The sequence below is a fragment of the Populus alba genome, chromosome 12, assembly GCF_005239225.2.
Source record: "Populus alba chromosome 12, ASM523922v2, whole genome shotgun sequence".
NCBI classification, from domain to species: Eukaryota; Viridiplantae; Streptophyta; class Magnoliopsida; order Malpighiales; family Salicaceae; genus Populus; species Populus alba.
Window position 1 is genome coordinate 2,577,150 of NC_133295.1, and position 18,929 is coordinate 2,596,078.

The 18,929-nt window shown below is 32.2% G+C and overlaps 2 protein-coding genes and 1 long non-coding RNA gene across 3 annotated transcripts; all 3 read left to right on the forward strand.

Moving 5' to 3' along the window:
- Positions 1-838: 838 nt before the first annotated feature.
- On the forward strand, positions 839-2,244 carry LOC140956203 (uncharacterized). Its single transcript, XR_012171324.1, has 3 exons — positions 839-895; positions 1,318-1,462; positions 1,949-2,244. It is a non-coding gene; the product is annotated as an uncharacterized lncRNA (long non-coding RNA).
- Positions 2,245-2,408: 164 nt separating this feature from the next.
- Positions 2,409-3,804, forward strand: LOC140954355 (UPF0481 protein At3g47200-like). Its single transcript, XM_073403683.1, has 2 exons — positions 2,409-3,434; positions 3,688-3,804. Exons 1-2 carry the CDS (start codon positions 2,409-2,411, stop codon positions 3,802-3,804), a joined length of 1,143 nt encoding a protein of 380 aa, XP_073259784.1.
- A 10,055-nt stretch (positions 3,805-13,859) lies between these two features.
- LOC140956204 (uncharacterized) lies at positions 13,860-16,087 on the forward strand. The gene is made up of 3 exons (XM_073412836.1): positions 13,860-13,914; positions 14,334-14,478; positions 14,961-16,087. Exon 3 carries the CDS (start codon positions 14,974-14,976, stop codon positions 16,003-16,005), a length of 1,032 nt encoding a protein of 343 aa, XP_073268937.1. The 5' UTR covers positions 13,860-13,914; positions 14,334-14,478; positions 14,961-14,973; the 3' UTR covers positions 16,006-16,087.
- Positions 16,088-18,929: the final 2,842 nt, after the last annotated feature.

Genomic DNA, 18,929 nt, shown 5'->3' on the forward strand with positions numbered 1-18,929 from the left:
TAGTACTGTTTTTCTTCCCCTTTTATACTTTGGTTTTACTCCCAACAAATCTAGAGCTTTATTGAAATATAATTGAGTCTTTTTTATTTTGGTTCAAAAATCTTGATTTGAAAGTGCATCAAAACAAAGATGTTGTGGTCTATTTTTAATGGCACAACCCTTTTAAAGCACAAACCACACCTCACAAAAACAAAAAAAAATACATACTTTTTTATATGGGTCGCCAAAAAAAAACCAACAACACCTTTAAATCAAACACCCAAATAGTGTTGTTGAAATCTTAAAATACATATTACAAATATTCTAATTACATAGAAATAAGTAATAAAGTTTTAAAAATAAAGAATTTATCTTTTACAACAACAAAAGTTTTATTCATTTAAAGTGCATCAACAAATAAGTGCCCTTCATTAATTATTTTAATTTAAACTTTGTTGTTTTTGTTATTAGCATGCATGTTAGGATTTTGATCTTATATATATTGCAAGTTTGAATATATGCTTATTATGCATGTTTGTATTTTTTTTTCTTATATTTATATTAAAATTATGTTTACCATGAGTTGTTATTTTATATATTTATATATTTAAACTCATATAAATTCTAATTTTTTTTTTTAAATATATTTTTATATTTAATATATTTTATTATAATAAATTAAAAATCTTTACTCAGCGTAAAAATTGAAGAAACAGCTTGATAGGCTTATCGAACCACCTTCGAACAGTTAGATCTAGACACTCGAATCAAAACAAACCACGTGTTTGATGATAACGAGGAGCTATCAGCGGCATTATATATATGTGGAAGCAACGCATGTTATGGAGAAGGCATTAGAGAAAGACCTCCAATGTTATTTCTCCTCTCTGTCTTCTTTCACCCTAAGACCTCCAAGGTTTATTTCTCCTCTCTATCTTCTTCACCTTCTAAAATGTCTTCATTCAATATGTTGCAATCTATTTGATGTCAGTTCAACTTTTAATTATTTTAACTGAATCACCCATTTATGGCCCAATAACCCTTTTCTTCCTTTGTTTAAATACCGTATGCATAAGCTCATACCTATGCTGAGAAAAAACAAGAACAATTTTCGAGTTGCAGAATGGTTAATATTAAACTCCAAATGACTTGGCCGGTTCGGAATTAAGTATCATGCATGACCTCATTACCATACAGATAAAATTCAAATCACTGCGTTTGATTGGAAAACCATGGATTATTCATACAATAATGAATTTTTTGCTCTATTTTCTGCTCAGTATTTCCTTTTGTTTTCTACATGCATGGATATTCCTTGATTGAGCCATATATGCACAGGTTCCCGTTGAGAGCTCTTAATTCTGGACAAACAGCTTGCTCTTGTGCTATTCGCCTGGGAAAGTAACGACCTTAGTTTCTGCAGTTGGGGATTTGAAGAAGAGTCCGGATAGCTCTGCCTCTACTTTCGGTTGTGCCCTCAAAGGTTCGGGTCCTGTCACTAAAATCATTCAATATGTTAGTCTTCCTGATTTGGGTGATATCAACCCCTCAAATCTTTTTTGTCTTACTAACATTGTTTTTACCGTGGAGTCCAGCCGGCAATGAAATGGTGTAATTTCTTTTTTCTTTAATGATGCTAGCTAGCTATTCAAAAAAGAAAAAGAAAAAAATGACTTGAAGCTAGCAGATGCACTAGAAAAAACAAACCAGCCAAGAAAACCAAATAAGAGACAAAATAAATGGGTCCCAAATAACAAATTAAGGCGTCCGGGAAAATGAACATCAAACAAAATTAGGAGTAATTCCTAGCAATAATTAGGATGGGTCAGGTTGGGGGCAAGTTTTCAACCCGGAAGATTCTATTGTGGAGTTCAAATACTTAAAAATAGGGAGTAGGGTTTTTTTTTTTTTTTTTTTAAATTGATCGATTCCCTTGGGTAATGACAGACATTTATTGTCATTTGAGCAGTGAAATTAGACAGATGGCCAGTGGCAGTGGTTCAGCGAGCACTTCAATTGATATTGAAGGGCTTTTGAAGGAAGTTCCAGATAGCATGCAAACGACCTTGCCGGAAGAAATGTGTATCTACCATGTTCCGGTAAACATTCGTCAAGTAAATAAAGATGCCTATACCCCTCAGGTGATTTGTATAGGCCCAATTCACCAAAAGATTGAAAACCAAGTTATGAAAGAACTGAAGCGAATATATTTCAGACAATTCCTTGACAGACTGCGCGTCGTGGAAGAAGGGAAACTTGTGGAGACACTTGTGAAGACCATTACACGTTGTGTAGATAAAATCCGCAATTGTTATGAAGATGCTGCATTTGAACCTCGCAAGGATCCAAAGGGTTGTGAAGTTGAAATCCTCGATTGTTCTGAAGATGATTCTTCTAAACTTTGCGAGGATCAAAAGGAGTTTTGTAAGATGATTCTATGGGATGCTGTATTCATTTTTGAGCTCTTCTTGAAGCATAGAGAATTAAAGGAAGACAAAAAATCTCAAGGCAAAAAAGATACAGAGGAATACCAGGAGAAATACAAGTACGATTATATAATAGCTAAACCCTGGCTGAGAGCTGCTATTCGACGGGACCTGATATTACTCGAAAATCAGCTGCCGTTCTGGATTCTTGATGATTTATATGGTATTGTCTCCAAATACATTATAACTGGTTGCTCTTGTCCACCTGAAACCGATAAAACCTGTTGCTCTTGTCTACCTAAAACCGATTGCTGTTGTCCATGTATAACTTTCCCGGCACTTGCTCGCACGTTCTTTAAGAAGTACAACAAGAGCAACAACAACACCAGTCCTGAGAAACCATTACATTTCACTGATCTGGTAAGATCTTTTTTTCTTCCCAAAGAAACCAGTCCTGAGAAACCATTACATTTCACTGATCCGGTAAGATGTTGTTTGCTTCCCAAAAAACCAAGCACACGAATTGAACTACGAGCAACTAGGCTGGACCAAGCAGGAGTAAAGTTCATGCCAAAGGCAGATGAATACTTAATTAAGATAAGATCATGGACGGAAGATGATTCTATCAAGAAAGGTGAGCTACATGTTCCAACCCTTAAGATTGACGATCATACTGATTGTATCTTTCGAAACCTGATGGCGCTGGAGCAGTGTCATTATCCTTATGAAGCGTTCATCCGCGGGTATGTTATATTCTTGGATTGTCTTGTGGATAGCAAAGAAGATGTAGATTTGCTCATTAAAAATGAAGTTATTGTTAATAAGCTTGGAGAAAGTGATGATGTGGCTAAGCTGATTAACAAACTTTGCAAAGAAATCACAGAAGTCTCTTCGCTTTATGACAATACGGCCAAAGGGTTAAATGATTACTATGAAAGCTGGTATAACAATTGGAAGACCTACCTCAGAAGACAGTATTTCAAGAATGTTTGGGTAGGCACTGGAACCGTTGTTGGATTTCTCGTCGTGGTCAGCACTTTGGGAAGCTTTGTTCAATCTTTTTTTTAGTACTCAAAGTTCGATTACTTCAGTGTCTGTAAAATTCCTCCTTTCCTTTTCTGTAGCTAATAATTTTTACTTCGCTTGTTTGATTGTAAATATGAAAGAATAATCATCAGTATTGTACTTTGTTGTAATCAACTTTAAGGAATGTAATCTAGTGTGTCTATGTATTTTTGTGTCTATCTATCTACCTATCCATTCATCAACTACTGATTATGAGATACTGATGATGGATTCCTATGTGGCGTTTGAGATCCTCCTAGATGGACAGACAAGCAGGGACGATAAGCACACGAGCACCAGACGAGCAGCTGATAACATTGCACAAAGCGTGTGAATCACCATCGGAATATATGACGATCCTTGTCGGTGGATCTTCATCAAATAACATTTTTCGTTGCCGGACTAGAACATGCCACCTCCAAACAACCACGAAACAGATAATACAAACATTAAACGTTCATACATGCCCAAGATTTGATAAAAAGCCATCATATCACTATGGGTCCCACGGACCAGCAGGCGGCCAAAAACTTGAAGCTCTTTAAATTCTGAATTTACAATGGTTAAATGGAAGCCTGGTTTTGTCCCAAAGATTAATGTTTTTTTGCTGCTTGTGCTTGTGCTTTTGCCAGGATTATAGCACGTAACATCCATGCTAAATTATCATTCAGAAAAAGAAAAAAAAAAAAAAAAAAACCTCACATGTATAGGACTAATATGAAGATTGCCTTCTTGAAATTATCAAGAAGCTAGTAAAACTGAGTAGACTATCCATCTTTTATATCAAGAACTAGATGAAATTTGCACAGATTCAATGCTAGTAGACATTGGCTCGTAGAATGTGTTTAATACTTCACTCAATAAAAAAAGGTTAACTTATCAAAAGCCTCCTAACCTTTCGGTCAAACCTAACTTAACCCCAAACTTTTTAATTTTCTGATTTTGATCCCTGAAACTAACAAGTCAAGGCAATGCAAATGAAATGACTAAAGAACAAATGATATATAGGGACTATATTGAAACAAATAATAGATAGAAGAGAGTGCACTTGCAACGAGCTAAATGAGGGTAACCGGACTTCAAGCTACGCGTTGGGTGCATTCTGCATCAGGTAGTGTTTGGCTTGATGGCACAGTGGCTTTGTTTGGGTAAGAAGATTTTGTTGGTCCGACTAAGGGTGTGTTCGAAATTATATTCTTGAAAGTATTTTAAAAAAAAATTAAAAAGTTTTTAATTTCTTTTTATTTCAAATTAATATTTAAATAAAACAATGCCACTGTCTTATCAATTTAAGAGATCTCTAACCAAAAACTATCTAATAGTATATCCTATGTCAATTTAAGGTTTTTCATTTTAGATTTTTTTAAAATATATTTTTAAAAGAAAAAAGTGAGTTGAACTGACAAACGTGCATGTTTGGCAGTGCGTTCCAAAAATATTTTTAAAAAATTTTAAATTTTTTTTATTTTGAATTAGTATGTTTTTTATGTTTTCAAATTATTTTGATATGCTAATCTTAAAAATAATTTCAAAAAACAATTATTAACATGCTTTTTAAAATAAAAATTACTTTGAAAACCAATAATAACCACATTCTATATCTTTCTTTTTTTTATAACTAGAGGAATGTATTGAAAAACACCAAATTAAGGCGGGAATAAGGAGATACACATATGCAAAGGCACGCAGATATAAAAAGGAACAGGGAGAAGAAGAATAGGACAACAAACCACAAGAAAAATAGAGCAACAGCCCTAATATGCAGGATTGCCTCCACATAGAAACAGAGCTGCCAAACTAAACTACCAAAACTAAAACAATCAGACCATCACCGACTATTTTAAAAGAATATAAGAGGTCTTTAGACCAAGCACCAACTAAATCAGTCATTGCCTCTACTTCCATGTGAGATATCCAAAATACCTCTTTTGACCAACACATTACGGATGTTGATTTTGTTAATGATAGCTATCCAACAAAAAAACTCTACTTTAGATGGGACGATTCCTCTTCAAATCCCAGCAAAGATGAAGATGGCGTCAATGGAGGGATTGGATTGGTTGGGACTCCAGCCACCGTTGAAGCGGCCCCTACTACGGCTAGAATTGCCAAAAGTCTGGCGATGTGCAACAAGAGCAGAAGATGGAATGCTGGGTGTGGGCAGCAGAGGAGCGTGTATGGCAGTAGAAGATTTGTGAAGAAATTCATGTGTGAGGAGATGGCTGTGAATATCTGCATATGATAAGGTTCAGCCTTGGTAATAAGACTGGTAACTAAGTCTTTAAACTCTCCCCGAAGACCACGAAACACATATAAATTGAAATCTTCAAGTGAAACTGGCCGACCAGCAGCGGCCAATTCATCAAATAAGGCCTTCGCTTTTTGCATAAATTGAGTTACTGATTCATCACATTGTCGAAGATCCTGAAGAGAGCCGTGAAGTTGCATAATACGAGAGTTGGAGGTGGAAGCGAGAGCTCGCTCAAGAGTGCCCCAAGCTAAACAAGAACTTTGACAGCCAACAACAAGATGCAAAACTTCCATAGATAGGGAGGAAAGAAGAGCACTTAGAATGAGTTGGTCCTGTTGTTTCCAGGTTTGAAAAAGTGGATTTACCTGAAGAGAGATACCATCATGGGTAAGAACATGTGTTGATGGACATGTGTTGGAGCCATCAACAAAACCAAAAACTCCTTAGTCTAGGAGATAAGGCAGCATTTGCATACGCCAATATAAATAATTGGTGTTTGTTAATTTGAGGGAGATGACTTGATGAGTGTGAGAAAGGGAGATAATGCTTGCAGCAGTAGAGGCAGTAAACGTGGGCTGCAAGAGGAGGCATTCACTAGCCATGACAGAGGAGAATCCAGGCGGTGACGTAGTAGAGGAAAGTAGAGGAGACGCTGCAAGAGAAGAGGGTTGCACTGTCGGAGAAGAAGAAAGCTGGACTGCTGGTGCTGCAGAATTTGAAGATGTATGTGGTGGCTGTTCCATTAAAGAAGGGAGGTTGGGAGGCTGTGAGAAAATTAGGTTTAATTTATTATAGGGTTTTGTGGCTTTGATACCAAGTTGAGAATAATGGAATGTGTTGGGTTGTGCCTTAGCCAACCTTCCTATTTATATAGGGGCAGTAGAAGACTGCAGTAATTGTAATGATTACAACATCCTATATTAGAATCCTATTCTGATAGATACATGAGTAACTGTAATGATTACAACATCCTATATTAGAATCCTATTCTATAATATTTAACAAGAGATAAATACTTATTACATATATATATTAATGATAAATAAATATGACATGTTATTAAAATATTCTTTATACATGGGTGTAATGAAAGTTACTATATTCAAAATATAGCTAGGCTTATGGAGACTGAGCTTTTCCTCTATATTGAGCCCATGAAAAAAACTTATGGGACAACTCTCATATGAGTAACTTTCATAGAAGGAACTCCAACTAAAAGAACTCATTGGAAAAACTCAACTGATACTTTAAAGAAACTCTCACTGTAAAAACTATCACTAGAGGAACTTACATTGGTAGAACTCCAATTAAAAGAATTCATTGGAGGAACTCTCATTCTCGAACTCATTGGAAAAGTCAACTCCTTTTAAAGAAATTCTTATTAGAAAAACTCTCACTAGAGAAACTTTCATTTGAGAAACTCATTATAATAGTTATATCTAATTCCCTAGTCACTCCTTTCATAATATGAACAAGAAAACTTATTATAAGAAAGCTATGGAGGTATCTATTTAAACATAATAAATTTCATAACTTTAATGTGTGGTGTAACACCTTCTCATATGGTTCAATTCAATTTGTGAATCACTTTTTTTTTTAATTATGTATAGATGAAGAGAGAGTAATTTCTAGTATCAATATGTTAATTTGAATGGGTTTGTTTACAATTAGTTTTTCTTTCTTAAGGTAATATTTATTTATTTATTACCAAAACATTGAAGTTAATGCATATATCATGTATTGTTATATATGAATACTATGTAATTTTTTAAATTATGAGTTATTTATTATACCAATGGCAAATGATTAGTCATTGTTTGTACTAAAGTTAGTGATTTGATTGCTTATATAGTCTTATATGTCATAATTTCTTATATATGTGGTGCAAATAACATATTTGTTACTTGCTATGTAAATGTGAATACTATACAAGAAGTCTTCAAAACTACTTTAAGAATTGCAACTTAAAAGTTAATTAAATTATTTTATCTCAAAATGGACATATAATTATTAATGATATTCGATTGTCTCATCACGTGGTCCATTAGTTTTTAAAAGATAAAATTACATAATACTTGTAAACAAGTTGATCTAGACGATGTGGAATGTCAACATTATTCATTCTCATAAACAATGTTTTGTGGTAATTTATTCATAAAAATGCATCAAATTTAGATCCGTTATAATCTTTCTAGAATTGATATGAAATAATTAGATCAATCTCAAATTAATTGGAGAAAATTTCATATATTTTATTCTTCTTATTCTTCAATGGACTTTGTATCATATTTTACAATAGCCTACCCTAAACAAAAACAAAATAAAACTATGTTGCTTCGCAAGCAACTAAATTTTTTTTTCTTTGAATCAATTTTTTCTAATAATTTATACATTAGGAGGGGGTAGTTTATAATAACAACCCGTTGATTTGAACAGGTTGTTTGAAATAGTTTTTTTCCTGATTGTATCTCATGTTGTGTTTGAACTGATATGCTATATTGTGTTGATTTTTGAATATAAAATGAAAGCACAACTAAACCTCTATAAAATTAATATTCTTAGGACCATGAAAGTTTGTTAGTTAATTGAGATATTAGTTAATTGATAAATTAATAATTTATTAATTTATACATTAATTAATAAAAAATTGTTTTATTAAGTTATTATTTATTTATTTAATTTCCAAAACATCAAAGTTAATGCCTATATCATATATTGTTATGTGTGAACACTATCTAATTTTCAAATTACAAGTTATTTATTGTACCAAAGGCAAATGATTAGTCCTTGTTTGTATTAAATATTGTGTCCTATCAATACTCCTAGCATGGCCAACATGCAAATTAAAATTAGTGACTTGATTGTTTATATAGTCATATCATAAATTATTATAACAAGCGGTGCAAAAAACATATTCGTTACTTGCCATGCATATGTTAGTACTATACAACAAATCTTGAAAGCTACTTCAAGAATTCTAACTTAGGAATAAATTCAATTATCTTATCTAAAAATAGACAGATGTTATTTGATGATGTTCAATTGTCCCATCATATGGTCTATTAGACTTTAAAAGATAAGATTAGATAATACTCATAAAAGAGTTGGCCTATCTAGACGACGTGAAATATCAACAATATTCATTCTCATAAGCAATATTTTTGTGGTGATTTGTTCATAAAAATGCATAAAATTCTCCATTTAGATCCTTCGTAATCTTCCTAAAATTGATTTGAATCAACTGATTACCATCAATCTCAAACTACTTAGAGTGAATTTCATATATTTTATTCTTATTATTCTTCTTCAATGGACTTTGTATCATATTTTACAATAGCCTCTTTAAAACCTAAAAACAAAATAATGTTGTTTAGCAAGCAACTAAAACTATTCAAATATTTTATTCTTTAATCAATTTTTTCTTACAACATATGCATAAAGAGGGGATTGTTTATAATAACAAACTGATTGAATTGAACATGGTTATTTGAAATAGCTTTTTCCTGATTGTATCTTATGTTGTGTTTGGACTGATATGGTATATTGTGTTGAATTGGAATACAAAATGAAAGCACAACTAAACCTTTATAAATTAATACTTTTAGGACCATGAAAATTTATTAGTTAATTGAGATATTATTTAAATGAATTAATATTTTTTTAATTTATACATTAATTAATAAAAAAGTTGATTTATTAAGGTTTTTTAATTTTTTATTTTTTTCAAAACATTAAAGTTAATGCATATATTATATATTGTTATGTATGAATGCTATCTAATTTTCAAGTTATAAGTTATTTATTATATCAAAGGCAAAAATGATTAATCCTTGTTTGTATGAATATTGTGTCATATGAATACTCCTAGCATGACCAACATACAAATTAAAGTCAATGACTTGAATGTTTGTGCAAATAACATATTCGTTACTTGCCATGTAAATGTTAGAACAAGTCTTGAAAGCTACTTCAAGAATTTTAGCTTTAAAGTATATTGAGAAAGAATTTATGAAAAAGAAGAATCATCACACCTTCTAACAATTTATTTATTTATTAATGAATTAACTAGTTTATCATACACTAATATAAAATTAGAAAAACTAAAAGAATTACATATGAAAAATATTTTGTTGTTGTTGTTTACTAATGGAAATTATGATGGAAAATTTTTGTTAGTGATTTTCAACGAAAACATCAATGGAAAATTTATTTACATTGTTACTTCATTTAACGATGGATAAATACCTCTTATATATGCATTAATGAGGAATAAATATGGTAGGCTATTGAAAGATTTCGTATACACCTAGGGGTGTAGGGAGAGTTACTAGATTTAAAATGTAGCTGAGCCCAGAAAAGAAACCTATAGGAGAAACTTTCATTGAAGAAACTCAATTGAGGAACTTTTATTGGAGGAATTCTCATTCCCGGACTTAATGGAGGAACTCTCATTCCTAAACTCATTGGAGGAACTTTCATTTGAAAAACTCAACTCTCTTTGAAGAAACTCCTACTAGAGGAACTCTCAATTGATAAAAATCGTTGGAGGAACTCTCATATCAGAACTCGATGGAGGAATTCAACTCTCATTAAAGAGACTCCTTTTTACAAAACTCTCATCAAAGAAATTCAACTTTTTTTTGAAAGAACTCTCATTGAAAAAACTCTTTCTCAAAGCTGAGTCCATGAAAGTTGAACTCTTCTTTTTTACCAAGCCCATGGCGTTGAGCTCTTCCCCAAGTTTGAGTCCATAAGGGTTGAACTATTTCCCTTGGCCATGACATTGGACCTAGACACGTTGCTTGAAACCTTAATTTTTTGAGCCTTTGGAGTTTTTTAGGCTTGCTAAATTTAGATTCATAAAAAACCCAAAAGATTTTGTTCATCCAAAGAGCAAATCAACAATTCTAAATAAAATAGCACAAGATAAACGATTTCAACCATTAAAAATCTCTAGTAATGATGTAATGTTTATGTAAGTGTTTTTCAATTCTTCCCCTTATATTTTTTTCTCTCCCAAAAAAGCATAAGAATATGGGTGTTTACAGGAGTTTCGACTAACTAGCTGTTTTTCATATATAAAAATATATAGTCGTACATAAAATGTTATCAAAATGATCTGCAAGATTGTTCGCCAAATTCTTCTTAACCAACTCTAAACTCAACTTGGCAACTTCTTGGCCTACTTGGCCGATGATCCTACTGTTCAGCTGGTTCCTTGGGTTATTTCTTATGATCAAAACTTGAATTTTTTTTTTCAGAAATACTATATCCAACAATCTTTGAAGAAGTACGCCTAAATCAAAACTTGATCACATATTGGATGACTAAATCATTTGACTAGATAATCATATTTGAACAAACTAAAATAGAATGCCATACAATCTTTTTAGGACGGAAGAAGTATATACTTATATGTGTAAAATAGTATGATTTCAAAAATTCATAGTTTTAAAATTATTGAAGAAAAGAGTAAGGGAAAGAGAAAACGTCAAAAAAGAGAGAATTATTTATTTATTTTTATTATTGAACCTAGACGAACCTAAGACTTTCTGTAGAAAGGAAGACAAGGATATATGTTAGTTTAGCTACAAATTCATTGGCAACTTGTTAGTTTTATTGACGTTAAAATTATGTGATATTTTTTGTCGCAGATTTATTGATGTTACAATTAATTAATATTCTTTATTGCATGAGATATTTGGGCGAATTTAAAAAAAGTAAGAAGACATATAAAAAAAATTGTTTTCTAGTATTTAAAATAATTAGGATATATAATACTAGCATCTCAGGGAATTTATGATAAGACATATGATAAAAATTACTCTAAGATATCCTAGTACATAATGTAAGTTACTGTGTGTTTTTTAACTTAAAAACATAAAATTAGCTTTCATATTAAGTTATTTAGATTGTTATATTTGATCAAAACTTGTTAGAAATAATATTTTTTTTTTATTTAGATTGCACAAACTTCACTTATAAACAACATTGGATTTCGGACGATGGTGGATTACAGATTTGGGCTTCAGTCTATTTCGTTTTATTTAACTTTAAATGGGCTTGAAAATCCTTAAATCAACACTCGAGAGGTCCATGTAATGTTTGAGAATATAGTTGTGTTTTTTTGTTTTAATATTTTTTTATTTAAAAATATATTAAATTAAATATTATTTTTAAAAAATATTTTTGATATTAACACATTAAAATAATTTAAAAACACAAAAAAATATTAATTTGAATAAAAAAATTTAATTTTTTTTAAAAGCGTTTTCGAAACACAAAAACAAACAAGACTTAAGAAGGGTAGAATTGACATGACCCAACTTCGTTCTCTTAGGGGAAGAATAAAAACATTTTTTTCAAAAACCAAAATTTAATAAACATGCTTAAGCAAACTCAAACACATCAAAAAAAATTTAAATAAATAAATAAAACTCCCTTTAATATTAAAATATATTGAATAAAAAAATAACATTGACAAGCATCTCAAATATTAATATCAAAAACAAATATAGTCACCCAAGTCTAAATAATTAAGAAGCATTTGTTAGAAATTTATTTAAAGAACTTGTTTATAGAAAAATTTGAGATCAAATTAAAAGTGAGGTTTGGGTTTTGGAATTCAATTTTCAACATATGATATTTAATATAGAGCAATAACATGATTTAAATAAATTATAAATGAATGAGAAATTGATTAAAAAAAAACCCTTGATTGGCATGTTTTAGTGAAATTTAAAAAACACTCTAAAAAACTTTATCTCATATTAGAAAAAAAAAAAAAAAAAACCTTTCCTGATATTTATAAAATAAGTACTTGAAAAGTTAAATTTCAACCTAAAAAAGCAATTAAGATTTTAGTGGAGAGATGTTTTAGCCTTTTAGGTAAAGTGAATTTTAGTCTCAAACACGACCGTTTTTTAGGCCAGATCTAAGCCTGAGTTTATTATAAAATAATATTTTGGGTTACCAATAATTATTTTTTAACCACTAAAATTTGAATTTGAATCTAGTCATGAAGAATTAATTATTTATTCTAGCCTATTGTTTGTCCAATTCATCCCATGAATTTTCCATAAGCATTTCAAGCAAATTTGAATAGGTTTTTTTCAGCAAAAAAAAATTCAGATTTATGACCATTATGTTTAAATTTAATTCTTATTTTATGGAGGGTAATCAAATGTTGAATAGTGAGAATTAATTCTTTAACTTTTTACCTTTCAAAATTCACTATAAAAAAGGAAGTGAATGAAGAGTTGAAACAATGTTTTTCATATTTTTATACACTCTTTCTTACTTTATTTTTAGTATTGTTTTTCTTCTTATTTTATACTTTGGTTTTCCTCCCAACAAATCTAGAGCTTTATTAAGATATAATTGTCTTTTTATTTTGGTTCAAAAATATTAATTTGAAGTGCATCAAAAAAAAAGATGTGGTGGGCTTTTTTCAATGACACAACCCATAGTATAAATAAGATCTCACAAAAACAAAAAATACATGCTTTATAAATGGGTCTCACCAAAAAAAGCCAACAACATCTCTAAATTAAACACCCAAATAATGTTATTGGAATCTTGAAAGGCATATTATAAATATCCTAATTACATAGCAATGAGCAATAAAGCTTTAAGAACAAAGAATTTATCTTTGACAACAACAAAAATTTTATTCATTCAAAGTGCCTCAATAATAAGTACCCTTTGTTAATTATTTTAATTTAAAATGTTGTGTATTTTTTTTATTAGCATGCATGTTAGAAATTTTGATATATATTGCAAGTTTGAATATATGCTTATTAATTATGCATGTTTGTATTTTTTTTTTTCTTATATTTATATTAAAATTATGTTTACCATGAGTTGTTATTTTATATATTTATATATTTAAACTCATATAAATTCTAATTTTTTTTAAATATATTTTTATATTTAATATATTTTATTATAATAAATTAAAAATCTTTACTCAGCGTAAAAATTGAAGAAACAGCTTGATAGGCTTATCGAACCACCTTCGAACAGTTAGATCTAGACACTCGAATCAAAACAAACCACGTATTTGATGATAACGAGGAGCTATCAGCGGCATTATATATATGTGGAAGCAACGCATGTTATGGAGAAGGCATTAGAGAAAGACCTCCAATGTTATTTCTCCTCTCTGTCTTCTTTCACCCTAAGACCTCCAAGGTTTATTTCTCCTCTCTATCTTCTTCACCTTCTAAAATGTCTTCATTCAATATGTTGCAATCTATTTGATGTCAGTTCAACTTTTAATTCTTTTAACTGAATCACCCATTTATGGCCCAATATCCCTTTTCTTCCTTTGTTTATATACCGTATGCATAAGCTCATACCTATGCTGGGAAAAAACAAGAACAATTTTCGAGTTGCAGCATGGTTAATATTAAACTCCAAATGACTTTGGCCTGTTCGGAATTAAGTTTCATGACCTCATTACCATACAGATAAAATTCAAATCACTGCGTTTGATTGGAAAACCATGGATTATTCATACAATAATGAATTTTTTGCTCTATTTTCTGCTCGCTATTTCCTTTTGTTTTCTACATGCATGGATATTCCTTGATTGAGCCATATATGCACAGGTTCCCGTTGAGAGCTCTTAATTCTGGACAAACTGCTTGCTCTTGTGCTATTCGCCTGGGAAAGTAACGACCTTACTTTCTGCAGTTGGGGATTTGAAGAAGAGTCCGGATAGCTCTGCCTCTACTTTCGGTTGTGCCTTCAAAGGTTTGGGTCCTGTCACTAAAATCATTTAATATGTTAGTCTTCCTGATTTGTGTGATATCAACCCCTCAAATCTTTTTTGTCTTACTAACATTGTTTTTACCCTGGAGTCCAGCCGGCAATGAAATGGTCTAATTTCTTTTTTCTTTAATGATGCTTGCTAGGTATTCAAAAAAGAAAAAAAAAATGACTCGAAGCTAGCAGATGCACTAGAAAAACAAACCAGCCAGGAAAACCAAATAAGAGACGAAATAAATGGGTCCCAAATAACAAATTAAGGCATCCTGGAAAATGAACATCAAACAAAATTAGGAGTAATTCCTAGCAATAATTAGGATGGGTCAGGTTGGGGGCAAGTTTTTAATCCGGAAGATTCTATTGTGGAGTTCAAATACTTAAAAATAGGGAGTAGGGTTTTTTTTTTTTTTTTTTGAAATTGATCGATTCCCTTGGGTAATGACAGACATTTATTGTCCTTTGAGCAGTGAAATTAGACAGATGGCCGGTGGCAGTGGTTCAGCGAGCACTTCAATTGATATTGAAGGGCTTTTGAAGGACTTTCCAGATAGAATGCGAACGACCTTGCCGGAAGAGTTGTGTATCTACCATGTCCCGGTAGACATTCGTCAAGTAAATAAAGATGCCTATACCCCTCAGGTGATTTGTATAGGCCCAATTCACCAAAAGAATGAAAACCAAGTTATGAAAGAACTGAAGCGAAGATATTTCAAACAATTCCTTGACAGACTGCCCGTGGAAAAACAGAAACCGGTTCGGGAGGACCTTGTGGAGACCATAACAGGTCGTGTAGATAAAATCCGCAAATGTTATGAAGATGCTGCATATGAACTTTGCAAGGATCCAAAAGCTTGTGAACTTAAAATCCACAATTGTTATGAAGATGCTGCATTTGAACCTCGCAAGGATCCAAAGGGTTGTGAAGTTGAAATCCTCGATTGTTCTGAAGATGATTCTTCTAAACGTTGCGAGGATCCAAAGGTGTTCTGGAAGATGATTCTATGGGATGCTGTATTCATCTTTGAGCTCTTCTTGAAGAATAGAGAATTTGATCAGGAAGATCGCAAAAAAAATAAAGACAAATACAAGTACGATTATATAATAGCTAAACCCTGGCTGCAATCCGCTGTGCAACGGGACCTGATATTACTCGAAAATCAGCTGCCGTTCTGGATTCTTGATGATTTATATGGTATTGTCTCCAAATACATTATAACCTGTTGCTCTTGTCTACCTAAAACCGATAGCTCTTGCCGACCTGAAACCGATAAAACCTTTTGCTCTTGTCTACCACCTAAAACCGGTTGCTCTTGTCAACCTGAAACCGATAAAACCTGTTGCTCTTGTCTACCTGAAACTGATTGCTGTTTTCCATGTATAACTTTCCTGGAACTTACTTGCACGTTCTTTGAGATGTACAACGAGAAAAAAAACAGTCCTGATAAACCATTACATTTCACTGATCTGGTAAGATCTTTTTTATCTTCCCGAAGACCCAAGCACACCACCTAGTTCGCCAATTATAGAACTTCATAGAGCAACGTCTAGGCTGGACCAAGCAGGAATAAAGTTCAAGCCAAAGAAAAATGAATACTTCATTAACATAAGATCATGGACGGAAGATGATTCTATCAAGAAAGGTGAGTTACATGTTCCAATCCTTGTGATTGACGATCACACTGATTGTATCTTTCGAAACCTGATGGCGCTGGAGCAGTGTCATTATCCTTATGAAGCGTTCATCTGCGGGTATGTTATATTTTTGGATTGTCTTGTGGATACCAAAGAAGATGCAGATTTGCTCATTGAAAGTGGAGTTATTTCTAATAAGCTTGGAGAAAGTGATGATGTGGCTAAGCTGATTAACAAACTTTGCATCGGAATGGTAGAAGTCTCTTCGTGTTATAGCAATATCGCCACAGATTTAAATACATACTATGGAAGCTGGTTTAACACGAGCAAGGCCTACCTCAGAAGACAGTATTTCAAGAATGTTTGGATAGGCACTGGAACCGTTGTTGGATTGATCGTCCTGCTCATCACTTTGGGAAACTTTGTTCGATCTTTTTTTTAGTACTCAAGGTTCGATTGCTTCAGTGTCTGTAAAATTCCTCCTTTCCTTTTCTGTAGCTAATAATTTTTACTTCACTTGTTTGATTGTAAATATGAAAGAATAATCATCAGTATTGTACTTTGTTGTAATCAACTTTAAGGAATGTAATCTAGTGTGTCTATGTATTTTTGTGTCTATCTATCTACCTATCCATCCATGAACTACTGATTACGAGATACTGATGATGGATTCCTATGTGGCGTTTGAGATCCTCCTAGATGGACAGACAAGCAGGGACGATAAGCACACGAGCACCAGACGAGCAGCTGATAACATTGCACAAAGCGTGTGAATCACCATCGGAATATATGACGATCCTTGTCGGTGGATCTTCATCAAATAATATTTTTCGTTGCCGGACTAGAACATGCCACCTCCAAACAACCACGAAACAGATAATACAAACATTAAACGTTCATACATGCCCAAGATTTGATAAAAAGCCATCATATCTCTAGGGGTCCCACGGACCAGCAGGCGGCGGCCGAAACCTTGAAGCTCTTTAAAATTCTGAATTTTACAATGGTTAAATGGAAGCCTGGTTTGTCCCAAAGATTAATGTTTTTTTGCTGCTTGTGCTTGTGCTTTTGCCAGGATTATAGCACGTAACATCCATGCTAAATTATCATTCAGAAAAAGAAAAAAAAAAAAAACCTCACATGTATAGGACTAATATGAAGATTGCCTTCTTGAAATTATCAAGAAGCTAGTAAAACTAAGTAGACTATCCATCTTTTATATCAAGAACTAGATGAAATTTGCACAGATTCAATGCTAGTAGACATTGGCTCGTAGAATGTGTTTAATACTTCACTCAATAAAAAAAGGTTAACTTATCAAAAGCCTCCTAACCTTTCGGTCAAACCTAACTTAACCCCAAACTTTTTAATTTTCTGATTTTGATCCCTGAAACTAACAAGTCAAGGCAATGCACTGCCTCCTTGAGATTTTGCTGGCTTTTCTTTCATGGAGCCCTACTATTATACGAATCGAACATGAAATGACTAAAGAACAAATGATATATAGGGACTATATTGAAACAAATAATAGATAGAAGAGAGCGCGCTTGCAACGAGCTAAATGAGGGTAACGGCACTTCAAGCTACGCGTTGGTTGCATTCTGCATCAGGTAGTGTTTGGCTTGATGGCACAGTAGTGGCAATGTTTGGGTAAGAAGATTTTGTTGGTCCGATTAAGGGGTGTGTTCGACATTATATTTTGATTTAAAAAGAAATTAAAAAAATTTTAATTTTTTTATTTCAAATTAATATTAATCAGATACTATCTATCTAAACAAGAGATCTCTAACCAAACACTATCTAGTGGTATATCCTATGTCAATTTAAGGTTTTTCATTTTAGATTTTTTTTTAAAATATATTTTTAAAAAAAATGAATTGAACTGACCAGCGTGTGTGTTTGGTAGTGCATTTTAAAAGTGTTTTAAAAAAAATTTAATTTTTTTTTGCTTTAAATTAATATGTTTTTTTATGTTTTTAAATTATTTTAATGTGTTGATTTAAAAAATAATTTTTTTTAAAAAAATTATTATTATCATGCTTTTCTAAGTACTAAATCTTTTCTTTTATATATATATCTAGAGGAATGTATTGAAAAACAACAAATTAAGGCGGGAATAAAGAGATGCACGCAGATATAAAAAGGAACAGGGAGAAGAAGAATAGGCCAACAAACCACAAAAAAAACAGAGCATAATATGCAGGATTGCCTCCACATAGAAACAGAGCTGCCAAACTAAACTACCAAAACTAAAACAATCAGACCATCACCGACTATTTTAAAAGAATATAAGAGGTCTTTAGACCAAGCACCAACTAAATCAGTCATCGCCTCTACTTCATGTGAGATATCCAAAATACCTCTTTTGACCAACATATTACGGATGTTGATTTTGTTGATGATAGCTATCCAACAAAAAACCTCTACTTTAGATGAGACGATTCCTCTTCAAATCCCAGCAAAGATGAAGATGGCGTCAATGGAGGGATTGGAACTTAATAACCCCTAAAGAGATTTAACTAAGAATCTGTCTGTAGTGTTGTTTTTCCAAATTAGTTTATTCTCTACATCTTTGTCAAAGTGCACCTTCGAAAGAATAACATACATTTGATCTAATAGACCAATGTTTCTTCCTCACAAAGGTTTTGAAGCCTGGGGCCTCTGGTGGCATTCTAAAAATGTGATTACAAGAATGTATAGAACACTAGGGCATTGTATGGAAACACTTGGCTAAGCATATATCTTATTCTATGATAAATAAGTATTGATTTTGGATGCAAATTACTCGATTATTCTATTCACAC

Coding starts and splice junctions, on each gene's coding strand:
- LOC140956204 (XM_073412836.1), top strand. CDS start 14,974: ATGGCCGGTGGCAGTGGTTCAGCGAGCACTTCAATTGATATTGAAGGG.
- LOC140954355 (XM_073403683.1), top strand. CDS start 2,409: ATGATTCTATGGGATGCTGTATTCATTTTTGAGCTCTTCTTGAAGCAT. Junction 3,435..3,687: donor TTGTTGGATTTCTCGTCGTG/GTCAGCACTTTG, acceptor ACTGATTATGAG/ATACTGATGATGGATTCCTA.